At 43.7% G+C, this 15,092-nt stretch overlaps 1 protein-coding gene across 1 annotated transcript in view; it reads right to left on the bottom strand.

Moving 5' to 3' along the window:
• ALG13 (ALG13 UDP-N-acetylglucosaminyltransferase subunit) overlaps positions 1-15,092 on the bottom strand; it is a 203,209-nt gene that overhangs the window by 18,462 nt on the left and 169,655 nt on the right. The window contains exons 25-26 of the mRNA XM_077281501.1: positions 7,665-7,733; positions 4,289-4,448 (exon numbers count right to left, since the gene is read on the bottom strand). Coding sequence (XP_077137616.1) covers positions 4,289-4,448; positions 7,665-7,733 — 229 coding nt within the window. The remainder of the gene's footprint in view (positions 1-4,288; positions 4,449-7,664; positions 7,734-15,092) is intronic.

Here is a 15,092-nt window from a genome sequence, read left to right as displayed (position 1 = left end):
AATGGCTCCTGAATTCTTTTTTTTTCTGACGATTGTCCTGCTGAGTATAGATATGCCTTGTATGACGTACATCGTCCGTTCACTGTGTGAAATATATGTAATGTACAAAGAAGATAAAATGGAGGTAATACAAGGCATTTCTCAAATCAGCAGGTCAGGGGTCATAAATAATGATTTTGTGAAGACACGACCTGTTGAGTATAGTTGTGCTGTGTATTACCACCATTTTGTCTTCTGTGTGCGACAAAAAGTCACAGAGTAAACAGAAAGAAGGGGTTTTGGAGAAAATACAAGTCTTATTTTTTGGGTCAACCACATATCTCTAAACCAAACACACACAAAGCTTCAGTGTTCTGCTACCTAAGTACTGGAGGTTGCAGGTGGCCCCCAAAAAAGTGTTCTACGCATTTTTTGTTATTGGCACACGGTGTGTGTTGCCGGCGGCGAAATACACAATTAACCAAACCTTATAGGGGCAAAATACAGTTTTATTTTTTAAAACAAAAAAAAAGAAATAAAATTAACTGCGCCTGCTTGGGGTGGAGTGACGAAATTGTGGGGTGTCGAGCTGTGAGGTCTGGCTTACTGTCGCCGACATAGGGGTGGCAGGAGAAGGCGCAATAAAACTACTGGGGTCAGGAAATTCGGGCATTGGGCTAGACACATGAGAGGGCTGAGACACACTGGAAGGGTGAGACAAACCAGACATTACAGACACATTGGGAGGTGAGGGGGGAGGGATAGCTATTGTTTTTTTTTTGTCCGTTTGCCTTTCCCTTTCTTGGGTTGGCGCAGCTGTCCTGGGAGCCTCGTTGGGCTCATTGGCATCGGCCTGGCCGTGGTGGCCGACCTGTCACGGTCTGTGTGCCTTTGCAGCGGCAATGTTGTTGTGGTGGCGGGTAACGCCAGGGCAGGGTCCGGCAGCGGCATTGTTGTGGTGGCGGGGAACGCCAGGGCAGGGTCCGGCAGCGGCATTCTTGTGGTGGCGGGGAACGCCAGGGCAGGGTCCGGCAGCGGCATTCTTGTGGTGGCGGGGAACGCCAGGGCAGGGTCCGGCAGCGGCATTCTTGTGGTGGCGGGGAACGCCAGGGCAGGGTCCGGCAGCGGCATTCTTGTGGTGGCGGGGAACGCCAGGGCAGGGTCCGGCAGCGGCATTCTTGTGGTGGCGGGGAACGCCAGGGCAGGGTCCGGCAGCGGCATTCTTGTGGTGGCGGGGAATGCCAGGCCAGGGTCCTGCGGCTGCAGCATGGTGGTGGCAGTGGAGGAGGTCCAAGCAGGAGCAGCGGTTGTCATGGTGGTGGCGGTGGGCGGTCCTACTGCACTCGGCATGGTGGTGGTGCTATAGTGGTGTCCGGCAGCAGAGGTTGGTATTGAGGTAAAGCATGACAGTGTGGGCGCAGGTGGAAATGCCCCCACTATCTGCTGAAAATACCGACTCTGCTGCATAGCCTGCACGTAAGCAGCATTGCAGGCCTGCATAACACTAATCTGGAGATCGGGACTAAGGTGTTCCGACATGCCCTGTCCTATTTGATTAAAAAAAATGATGTGCTGGCCTCTGGAGGTCGGCTTTCACTTGGGCAAGGGCTGTGGTAACCTCCTGGATACGTGTACTCATATGACTAATGGCAGTATCCAGTCGGTCACCCATTGCCTTGAGTCCCTCGTGGAAGACCGAGCTCAAGTGGAAAAACTCGGGCATGAGTGACCTGTCCGTGGCCCTCTGCCGCTGCTGGGAGGAGCCCATAAAAAATTGGCTAGAGGCAGAGGACTGGGGAAGGGGAACACCTGATGGACCAGCTTCCTGGTCTCCAGGTTGTGCGGCAGGCCCACTTGCTGCAGCGCTGGAGGATGGCTGGGACGGGTCCGTGGCTGACTGATGAAGGACCGCTCCAGAACCTGGGCCAACAGCGGAGCTCCAAGTGCTGTGAAAAAAGAAAAAAAAAAATAATACCAAACATTTACAAAACGATAACTCAAGAGGAATATAAACATTGAGATTAAGGCAGAGGTCACACTAGCACTATTTGGACTGAATTTTACATCAGAGTTTGAAAGCCAGGAGTACAACAGTAGGAAGAAAACTTTAATAAAACCATATGCTCTACTTCTGCATGCATCAACCACTCCTTGTTTTGGATTCAAAATACTGATGTAAAATATGAAGAGACGATGGTGGCGATACAAGCCATATCTATATACAAGCCATATCTATACTCACCAGGACAAGTGCCAGGAAAAATGAATTCAGGAGCCATTTGCATCATGAATTCATTATTTCTGACACCTGACTTGATGACTATAGATCTGTTGTGTAGGCTGCCGTCACACTGTCAGTATTTGCTCAGTATTTCAAATCAGTATTGGTAAGCCAAAACCTGGAGTGGAACTATATGAGGAAAAGTATTCAAAGAACACGTACCCCACTTCTGCATGTATCAATCACTCATGGTTTTGGTTTCCAAATACTGATTCAAAATATTGACCAAAAAATGCTAGCATTACAAAACTTTTTTTTATTTTTATTTTTTTAACCAATATACTTATGTTCTTCGTGCAAGTACCGGTCTCAAAAACGCAAGGATGCGGTGGTACTTGTATTTTCGTATCCTTGCTCCAGAACCACTTGGAAGCCGGCTCTCTTGGCGCAGGTCCTTGTTGATGCGGTCCTTCATCGATCGCCAATGTGTTTTGACTTTTGACACTGTTGACAAAACAAAACATAATAGTTAGGACAATGGTCTTTTGACCGTGGTCACACAACTGTGTGTGCAGAGAAAAAGTAATGACTTTCTATCATCATACACAGTTGTGTGAGCATGGCCAAGGTCTTGACTGCATCACACTGCATTGCGATACTTACCAAATGCAGAACGGACCCGAGTCGGGGCATTGGCCCAGCCATCCCACAACGCTGTGGCCACCTCATTCCAAAGCCGCCGGATCGTCACGTTGTTGGCGTGCAGTGTATCCCGGGTGTCCCACAACGGGACTCGCTCATGGACCAGGGAGATGAGGTGCTCATTCTCTATGAGGTCCTCATCCCGTTCTGGAGCCTAAAAACAAAAAGGACATTAATATTGGAGACATTAACATAAGGAAGACAAAAAACAGAAGCAGAGGAATGGCATGAATATTGAAATTAAACAAAAAAAATAGTGCTGAAGCAAAAGGGAAAGAAAGAGAAGTAGAAAGAAAAGAAGATTCAAGAATTGTAAAATGAGGATACAATAAACAGTCAGCCAGGTATACTTACACGATGCTGCCGTGCCACCCGACCGTGACTACGCTGCTCCTGCCCAGTCTCTTCCGCTGTAGAAGAAGTGGTCTGAAAAAAGGAAAATATACATTGTCATATGTGTAGATGTGACAGTGAATACTTACCAATCTGAGGAGGTGAATACTCACTTCGCTGACATGTTCCCCTTGTGCAGGCTCAGGCGTTTGCTCATCATCATCAGAAGAAGACGACATTCTGATGCGTGCAGAAAGAAAGAAATGGCAGAAATTAGGACATGTAGAGAAAGAAAATTGAAAAGAAAGGCATTGGATAGGATATACTCACATTGTTCAGAGGCTTGTTTGCTGCTCCAAGGGGCTGTGGGGCATCTCGTCTGCAAGGCAGCCTGCTGAGTAGTGACCTGCAAATGTCCACTACCTCCCTTTATCACCTTGTATGTGGGGGGTGGCTTATCAGTGTCTAGACATGTTTTTCTCAATTGAAACACATGCGTTGAAAAACGCAACCAAAAGCGTGTGCGTAAAAACGCATGCGTTTACATAGACTACAATGCGTTTTTTGGGTGCAAGCCTTACGCAATTGACCGCATACGTTTCCAGGCGGCAAATTGACGCCTCTAAAAATTACTACATGTTGCATTTCCGCGCCCAGACGCAGACGAAGCATGCGTCGTCAAACGCGGCAAAACGCGAACACACAAACACGCATGCGTTTCTAATGTTATTTATAGGAATACACAACGCATGCGGATATTTGCGCAAGAAACGCTGCGGACACAACCGCAAATGTGAAAGCGGCCTTAGACTCTGCCTGTAAAGAGCTGGTTAGGATTCCTGTGTGGCTTTGACCAAATGACCTCAATCATATGGAACACACAAGCTGTTGAAGATTGCAAGGATGTGGTCAACTGTTTTTTTTTCCCAATGTAGTCAAACCAATACTTAAAATTGAGCAAAATAAATTTTAATTGTACAATAGCACCACTTAGTGTTTATTTATTCAGCAAGGTGACATCTTAAGAAAAAAAAATATTTAAATAAAAACTACCTGGCCGTCCAGTGGGAGACTGTGACACTACGATCGGCTGCACAGCAGTTTGTGGAAGAACAGTGGAGGTAACAGTGGATGGAACACCTACAGCTGAACTTGAAGAGATCACAGTTGCTGGGGCAGAATTCACACAAGAGGTAGATATTACAGATGAAACCTGAAATGAAGTGCAAGCTGCATATAAAATGCATTTGGAATGACCAGCACCCACCCTCATTTGGATGTCAAGAAAAATATATCAATACATGGGGCTGGAAACATAACTGACAAAGAACGGTTCCCCCACAAATAATTAAGCGACAAGGTGAATTATTATATGATAGAATACACAAATATGAAATGTACTAGATAATAAAAATATTGTATTATTTAATTAAAATTATTAGAATTTAAATATAAAATAAATTATATATTTATATTATCTAGTGGGTGAATTTAAGATACTTCATTTGCATGTTTTTGTGAATATCCTTATTTATTTGGATACTGCAAATGCTTTAGAACGTGTCTTAAATTCATGGTCCTTAAGCAACAGACCACCCAAGTGAAATTAATTCATATTCTAACATGTCTATTGGCTGATATGTTGTACATAATTTTTTTTTATTCAAAATTAGAATGGTTCAAGTTAAAAATTAGTCCATAATTATGTCCTACAGTTTAGGTATTTTAACATCAATTTAAGAACAAAAGAAAAACAAACAAAACATAAAAACTAATATTCAACAAGTTCTTGTTAAAAAAAAAAAGTACCCAAGCAAAACCTCATCAAAAACTGCACAGCACCCTTGCCCTTTACTCCAATTGTAGTGAATGGCCAATTCAAATCTTGCAAAAAAAAAAAAAACACTTGGCCAATTAACCTTTTATATGCAGTATTTAGTGCAAATACATGTTGACAAACACACACCCTTTTTGCAGACAAGCAAGTTATCACTTTAAGACTAAAGTATGGGGTACACAGGTCATGAAAAAAAAAAAAAAAAAAAGCTACAAGGATCTTAATCATACCTCCCAACTTTTGAAGATGGGAAAGAGGGCAAATTTTAGGCCACGCCTCTGACCACACCCATTCATAATTAGTCACACCCATATCCACGTCCCAAGCACACCCATTTAGCACTGCTGATCACACTGTTTCATATACAATAGTTATAAACAAAAAAATATGGCCACACAGTGCTCCATACTGTATAATGACCACACATGATGCCCCATACTGTATAATGGCCACACATGAGGCTCCATACTGTATAATGAACACACATGACGCTCCATACTGTATAATGACCGCATGCATACTGTATAATGGCCGCACATGAGGCTCCTTACTGTATAATGAACACACATGACGCTCCATACTGTATAATGACCGCATGCATACTGTATAATGGCCGCACATGATGCTCCATACTGTATAATGAACGCACATGATGCTCCATACTGTATAATGACCGCACATGATGCTCCATATTGTATAATGACCGCACATGATGCTCCATATTGTATAATGACCGCACATGATGCTCCATACTGTATACTGGCTGCACATGATGCTCCATACTGTATAATGACCGCACATGATGCTCCATATTGTATAATGACCACACATGATGCTCCATACTGTATACTGGCTGCACATGATGCTCCATATTGTATAATGACCGCACATGATGCTCCATACTGTATAATGACTGCACATGATGCTCCATACTGTATAATGACCCCACATGATGCTCCATACTGTATTATGGCCACAGTTCTCCATACTGTATAATGACATACAGGCACGCAGCTCACACACATGCAGCATCACACACACAGTATCACACATACACACGCAGCATCACAAACGCAGCTCACAAACACATGCAGCTTTGACACAAATGCATCACACATGCAGCCATCACACACACACACAGCCATCACACACACACGCAGCCATCACACACACACACGCAGCCATCACACACACACACGCAGCCATCACACACACACACGCAGCCATCACACACACGCAGCCATCACACACACATGCAGCCATCACACACACACACACGCAGCCATCACACACACACACACACGCAGCCATCACACACACACACACACACGCAGCCATCACACACACACACACGCAGCCATCACACACACACACGCAGCCATCACACACACACACACGCAGCCATCACACACGCAGCCACACACACACACACACGCAGCCACACACACACACACACGCAGCCATCACACACACACCCAGCCATCACACACACACACACACACACCCAGCCATCACACACACACACCCAGCCATCACACACACACACCCAGCCATCACACACACACACCCAGCCATCACACACACACACCCAGCCATCACACACACACACCCAGCCATCACACACACACACCCATCACACACACACCCACCCATCACACACACACCCATCACACACACACACCCATCACACACACACACACACCCATCACACACACACACACCCATCACACACACACACCCATCACACACACACACCCATCACACACACACACCCATCACACACACACACCCATCACACACACACACCCATCACACACACACACCCATCACACACACACACCCATCACACACACACACCCATCACACACACACACCCATCACACACACACACCCATCACACACACCCACCCATCACACACACCAGATACCTCATACACACATGACACACACACAAATGCAGCATCACACATCTCACACACACACACACACAATCTCCTCTGTGGTGCAGGGGCGGCTGATCTGTCCATGTGCACTGCAGCTCTTCAGTTTCTCCGGCTGCTCACAGCTCTGCACTGTCCCGGCACCTCCCCCGTCTCTCCTTCTCTGCCGGGATAGCAGCTAAGAGCAGGAGACGCCAGAGCTCCGTGCACACACAGGAGGAAGTGAGTCGCTGACCTCTCATCTTGATCGCTGCTGGCTCTCTTCCTCAGCGTGGCAGCGCCGCACACACAGGGGGCGGGGGCGGGGGGGTGGGGGGAGGGATCGGTCGGGAGGAGACCCAGCATGTATAAGAAAAAAAAAACAGCCACAAACCTAAGCTACTCAGGTGCCGCCCCCTGCATTGTCCCTGCCCTAGGCACGGGACATTAGTGTCCCGCCCGGGATCCCGGGGCTGGCTGTCAAAATCAGGACAGTCCCGCGGGATCCGGGACGGTTGGGAGGTATGTCTTAATGGTTTTGATTTTTTAAATATAGATTTTAAAATACATAATTTTTAAAGTTTTATAGAGGAAATGTCTTAGCACAGACATTCTTGAAGGCATTTAGCACAAAACACATCAATTATGTGTGAACGTAGAAATTCAAGGTCACCTGTTCTGTGAACTTATACGGAACATCCTCTTGAGTAGGCAAGGGACGGGAGACTTCATCCTGCAGAGACTGTAAGAGATTCATAAAGTAACATTAGTGAAAAGGAAAAGCAGGTGCAAAAGCGATGTTGAGTAACACACATTTAAGTGTGAAGATGGTCGAAACAGAAACAAAATAGTGTAGAAAGCACTTTGATTTAGGAACATAATGTCTTCCAATCAAAGAAACAAATAAGAACTTTTTAGATATATACACAAAGAAAATGTGTCATCAGAAAATAAACTATTGCTTTAAACTTACCGTATATACTCGAGTATAAGCCGACCCGAGTACAAGCCGAGACCCCTAATTTTGCCACAAAAAACTGGGAAAACTTATTGACTCTAGTATAAGCCTAGGGTGGGAAATGCAGCAGCTACTGGTAAACTTCAAAAATAAAAAATAGATACCAATAAAAGTAAAATTGATTGAGACATCAGTAGGTTAAGTGTTTTTGAATATCCATACTGAATCAGAATATATGGGTATAATGCTCCATACAGTTCATGATGGGCCCCATAAGATGCTCCATACAAAATACATAGTTACATAGTTATTAAGGTTGAAGGAAGACTGTAAGTCCATCTAGTTCAACCCATAGCCTAACCTAACATGCCCTAACATGTTGATCCAGAGGAAGGCAAAAAAAAAACCATGTGGCAAAGAGTAACTCCACCATGGGGAAAAAAATTCCTTCCCGACTCCACATACGGCAATCAGACTAGTTCCCTGGATCAATGCCTTATCAAGGAATCTAGTGTATATACCCTGTAACATTATACTTTTCCAGAAAGGTATCCAGTCCCCTCTTAAATTTAATTAATGAATCACTCATTACAACATCATACGGCAGAGAGTTCCATAGTCTCACTGCTCTTACAGTAAAGAATCTGCGTCTGTTATTATGCTTAAACCTTCTTTCCTCCAGACGTAGAGGATGCCCCCTTGTCCCTGTCTCAGGTCTATGATTAAAAAGATCATCAGAAAGGTCTTTGTACTGTCCCCTCATATATTTATAAATTAAAATAAGATCACCCCTTAGTCTTCGTTTTTCCAAACTAAATAGCCCCAAGTGTAATAACCTATCTTGGTATTGCAGACCCCCCAGTCCTCTAATAACCTTGGTCGCTCTTCTCTGCACCCGCTCCAGTTCAGCTATGTCTTTCTTATACACCGGAGACCAGGACTGTGCACAGTATTCTAAGTGTGGTCGAACTAGTGACTTGTATAGAGGTAAAATTATGTTCTCCTCATGAGCATCTATGCCTCTTTTAATACATCCCATTATTTTATTTGCCTTTGTAGCAGCTGCCTGACACTGGCCACTGAATATGAGTTTGTCATCCACCCATATACCCAGGGCTTTTTCATTGACGGTTTTGCCCAGAGTTTTAGAATTAAGCACATAGTTATACATCTTATTACTTCTACCCAAGTGCATGACCTTACATTTATCCCCATTAAAGCTCATTTGCCATTTATCAGCCCAAGCTTCTAGTTTACATAAATCATCCTGTAATATAAAATTGTCCTCCCCTGCATTGATTACCCTGCAGAGTTTAGTGTCATCTGCAAATATTGAAATTCTACTCTGAATGACCCCTACAAGGTCATTAATAAATATGTTAAAAAGAAGAGGGCCCAATACTGACCCCTGTGGTACCCCACTGCTAACCGCAACCCAGTCCGAGTGTGCTCCATTAATAACCACCCTTTGTTTCCTATCCCTGAGCCAGCTCTCAACCCATTTACACATATTTTCCCCTATCCCCATTACTCTCATTTTATGTAACAACCTTTTGTGTGGCACCGTATCAAAAGCTTTGGAAAAGTCCATATACACTACGTCCACTGGGTTCCCTTGGTCCAGTCCGGAACTTACCTCTTCATAGAAGCTGATCAAATTAGTCTGACATGAACGGTCCCTAGTAAACCCGTGCTGATACTGGGTCATAAGGTTATTCCTCTTCAGATACTCCAGTATAGTATCCCTTAGAATGCCCTCCAGGATTTTACCCACAGTAGAGGTTAAGCTTACTGGCCTATAATTACAGAGTTCAGTTTTTGCCCCTTTTTTGAATATTGGCACCACATTTGCTATACGCCAGTCCTGTGGTACAGACCCTGTTATTATGGACTCTTTAAAGATTAAAAATAATGGTCTATCAATGACTGTACTTAGTTCCTGCAGTACTCGGGGGTGTATCCCATCCGGGCCCGGAGATTTGTCAATTTTAGTTACTTTTAGACGCCGCTGTACTTCCTGCTGGGTTAAGCAGGTGACATTTAATGGGGAATTTTTATCCCTAGTCATTTTGTCTGCCATGGGATTTTCTTTTGTAAATACTGATGAAAAAAAGTCATTTAGCATATTGGCTTTTTCCTCATCCTCAGCCCCCATTTCCCCCAGATTATTTTTAAGGGGGCCAACACTGTCATTTTTTAGTTTCTTACTATTTATATAGTTAAAGAATATTTTGGGATTATTTTTACTCTCTCTGGCAATGAGTCTCTCTGTCTCAATCTTTGCTGCCTTGATTTGCTTTTTACAGAATGTATTTAATTTTCTGTATTTATTTAATGCCTCCTCACTACCTACTTCCTTTAATTCTCTAAATGCTTTCTTTTTGTCCCTTATTGCGCCCCTTACAGCTCTATTTAGCCATATTGGTTTCCTCCTATTTCTAGTATGTTTATTCCCATACGGTATATACTGTGCACAGGTCCTATCCAGGATGCTAATAAACGTCTCCCATTTTCTTTGTGTATTTTTGTGTCTCAGGATATCGTCCCAGTTAATTGCACCAAGATCCTCTCTCATCCGTTGGAAATTTGCCCTCCTGAAGTTTAGTGTCCTTGTCACCCCTCTACTACACATCCTATTAAAGGATACATGAAAACTTATTATTTTGTGATCACTATTCCCCAAGTGACCCCCAACCCTTATATTTGATATGCGGTCTGGCCTGTTGGTTAATATTAGGTCTAGCAGTGCCCCCCTCCTTGTTGGGTCCTGAACCAGTTGTGAAACGTAATTGTCTCTCATAGTTGTCAAAAACCGATTACCTTTGCTGGAACTGCAGGTTTCTGTTCCCCAATCTATTTCAGGGTAGTTGAAGTCCCCCATAATAATGACTTCTCCTTGAGTCGCAGCTTCATCTATTTGCTTTACGAGGATATTCTCCATTGCTTCCATTATTTTTGGAGATTTATAACAAATCCCTATCAGTAATTTATTATTTTTTCCCCCTCCCCTTATCTCCACTCACAGGGACTCTACATTTTCATTAAATTCACATATATTATCACGCAGGATGGGTTTTAAGGTCGATTTTACATACAGACACACCCCTCCCCCTCGCTTATCTGTACGGTCATTTCTGAACAGGCTATAGCCCTGCAAGTTAACAGCCCAGTCATGGCTCTCATCCAGCCACGTCTCAGATATCCCCACCATGTCATAATTATGCTCCAACAACATTAGTTCTAATTCATCCATTTTGTTGGCGAGGCTTCTGGCATTAGTATACATGCACTTGATGTTACTCTCTGTACCTCTATTCTTTCTTAAATTACTAACTGTTCTAACCCCACCCCCCATGCCACCGCCACCCCCAACTTCTTTATTTGTGCCCAGGTCTCTATCTGCACTATCTTCCCCTACTATAAAATGAATACCCTCCCCCCCAATCCCTAGTTTAAACACTCCTCCAACCTTCTAACCATTTTCTCCCCCAGCACAGCTGCCCCTTCCCCATTGAGGTGCAGCCCGTCCCTAGCGTAGAGCCTGTAGCCAACTGAGAAGTCGGCCCAGTTCTGCAGGAACCCAAACCCCTCCTTCCTACACCAATTCTTGAGCCACTTATTAACCTCCCTAATCTCCCGTTGCCTCTCTGGCGTGGCACGTGGTACAGGTAGTATTTCGGAAAATACCACGTTGGAGGTCCTTGCTTTCAGCTTGCAGCCTAATTCCCTGAAATCATCTTTAAGGACCTTCCACCTACCTCTAACTTTGTCATTTGTGCCAATGTGCACCATGACCGCTGGGTCCTCACCAGCCCCTCCCAGTAATCTGTCCACCCGATCAGCGATGTGTCGGACTCAAGCGCCAGGTAGGCAGCACACCGTCCGACGATCCCTGTCTTTGTGACAGATTGCCCTATCTGTTCCCCTAATAATTGAGTCCCCCACTACCAGCACCTGTCTGGCCTGCCCTGCTCTCCTATTTCCCCCCTTACTGGAGCAGTCACTCCTCCGGCTTTCAGAGGACATGCCTGGCTGCAGCAGTGCTACCCCTGTACTGGCACCCCCCTCATCTGCCAACTTAGCAAACTTATTGGGGTGTGCCAGATCAGGACTAGCCTCCCTGGCACTCTTCCCTCTACCCCGCCTTCTGTCACCCAGCTAACTGCCACACTGTCCTGCAGCTCCATCCTACCATCCCCCTCCTCATCTATCCCATTGAGCATCTGCTCTGTGAGCAGAAGACTCCTCTCCATATTGTCTATGGATCTCAGTGTTGCCAGCTGCACATTTAGATCCAGTATCTGGGTTTCCAAATGCACAATGTGCTCACATCTCGCACAGCAGTATGCACCCTCGACCAGCTGGTCAAGGCCTGCATACATGTGGCAAGATGTGCACTGGATGGCATTAACAATTGTGGAGCACATTTCCTAATGGGGATTGCACCACACAGAAACGTTAATTAAAAATAAATACAAAGTATTAATTTAAAGAAAAAAAAACAAAAAACAAAAAAACAGAAGCAATTCCTCCCTTGGAAACTCCCTGATTCCAAAGTCACTGAATCACAAGTCACACACTTACCGCCGTTCACACTTACGCTCAGGTCACACTCAGCTCGCTCACACTCGTGATCCCATATAATGATCCACAAAGTTCATGATGGGCCCCATAAGATGAGGAGAAGAGAAATAAAGCAGCTCACCCGTAATGCATTAGTTGAACTTCGGGAGCACGGACCGGCTGTGTCCAAATGTGTTAAGTCCCAAAGAAAAAAAAAAGTCCAGCTCCACCGAATCCGTGAAGATAAAATTACTTTATTCACAAACTTGTAACATAGAGGGTACAAACTTCAGCACAAACCAAATGGGTGTGAATCTCAACGCGTTTCTGGAGACTAAGTCTCCAGAAACCATAGGAGATTCACACCCATATGGTTTGTGCTGAAGTTTGTACCATCTATGCCCCACAAGATGCTCCATATTAAAATATGCCCCATATAATGCTGCACAAAAATGGTTAATGGAAAGCCCCATAAGATGCTCCATAGAATATTATGCCCCATATAATGCTGTACAAAGGTTGATGGCCCCAAAGATGCTCCATAGAATATTATACCCCATATAATGCTACACAAAAGGTTGATGGCCCCATAGGATGCTCCATAGCATATTATGCCCCTTATGCTGCTGCTGCGATTGTGCACTAACAGCCAGAGGACGCGGAAGACGGAGCCCGGCGGTGGAACGGGGACAGGTGAATATTGCATGACTCACCCTCCCCAGTCATACTCCCCGTCCTCTGGCTGTGACGTTCAGGTCAGAGGGCGAGATGACTTGTTTAGTGCACGCTCTCTGCCTGAACAGTCACTGCAGAGAGCTGGAAGACAGCAGCGTGCGGCGGTGGAACGGGGGACAGGTGAATATCGCAAGTGCCGACAAGAGGCGAGTATGTCTTTTTTTTTTTTAAATCACAGCAGCATATGGGGCATAATATGCTATGGAGCATCTTATGGGGCCATCAACCTTTGTGCAGCATTATATGGGGCCATCATTAACCTTTTCTGCAGCATTATATGGGGCATATTTTAATAAGGAGCATCTTATGGGGTCCATCATGAACTTTATGGAGCATTATATGGGGCTCCTGATTCAATATGGATATTCAAAAACACTTAACCTACTGATGTCTCAATCAATTTTACTTTTATTGGTATCTATTTTTATTTTTTTAAATGTACCAGTAGCTGCTGCATTTTTCATCCACCCTAAGCTTATACTCGAGTCAATAAGTTTCCCAGTTTTTGGTGGCAAAATTAGAGGTCTCTGCTTATACGCGGGTCGGTATATACTCGAGTACATACGGTAACCCCCCCCCATTACAAACATAAAAAAAAAAATACACGTGTTATCGACGGAGTTAACTTGATCGGTAAACAACAAGCAAAAAAATTCCAGAATGCCAACATTTATTGTTGCTGCAATACCACAAAAAATGCTATAACAAGTGATCAAAACGACATGTCTATCCCAAAATGGTGTGAATAAAAATTTTCTCGGCCTACAAAAGTTAAGCTGTCGCATAGCTCCTTTGAGCGAAAAATGAAAATGTAAAAAAAAAAAAAAGTCAAAATGTTTTGGTATCAACATAATCGTACTGAAGAGAACCATATTGTGAGGTCACTTGTACCACTAAATTTACACTACAATAACTTAAAAAAAAAACACACATCAGAATTGCATTTTTTTAACAATTTCTCTCTGCTTGAATTTTTTTTCCCGCTTTCCAGAACACTAGGAGGAAAAATGAATGGTGTCATTCAAAAGTACAACTTGTCCCGCAAAAAAACAAGCTTTCATAAGTCTATGTGGACTGAAAAAAAAAAAAAAAAGAAAAAAAAAAAAAAGTTATGGCTCTGGGACTAATGTGAGAAAAAAGTGAAAATGAAAATTGACCACATTGTGAAGGGGTTAAGGACCAGGGAATTTTTCTCCTCACCTAAAACCCCCCTTCCCCAAGAGCCATAACTTTTTATTTTCCCCTTTTTTAGGGGTGGGGAGGGCAGGGGTTTTAATGGTGTGTTCATTGCACTGTAAAAATTACCTAGGAACAAATGAAGAGGTCAGTCTGTCTACGGTGATACCAAGCATATGTTTTTTTTATTTCGATGGTGAAGAAAAATTGTTGAAACCTTTTTTTTTTTTGCTTTGTGTTGCAATTTCAAAGTCAACTTTTTTTCATGTTGATGGGGCTAATTGTAGTCATTTGTTGAGAAGCGAGCTGACGTTTTCAGTTATACTAGTTTCTTGTAAATATGCTTTGATTGCCTAATTACGGTACATTATGTTAGGTAGGCGAGGTGACAAAAAAAAAAAAAAAAAGCAATTCAGGTGGTTCGATTTTTTAAATTTCCATTTACCATATATACTCGACTACACTGTGTGCAGAATTATTAGGCAAGTTGTATTTTAGAGGATTATTTTTATTATTGATCAACAACTATGTTCTCAATCAACCCAAAAGACTCAAATATCAAAGCTTAATATTTTTGGAAGTCGGAGTGGGTTTTTTTTTAGATTTGGCTATCTTAGGAGGATATCTATTTGTGCAGGTAAATATTACTGTGCAGAATTATTAGGCAAC

This window comes from Ranitomeya variabilis, chromosome 2 (genome assembly GCF_051348905.1).
Source record: "Ranitomeya variabilis isolate aRanVar5 chromosome 2, aRanVar5.hap1, whole genome shotgun sequence".
In the NCBI taxonomy this organism is placed as follows: Eukaryota; Metazoa; Chordata; class Amphibia; order Anura; family Dendrobatidae; genus Ranitomeya; species Ranitomeya variabilis.
This window is presented reverse-complemented; position numbering and strand designations above follow the sequence as displayed.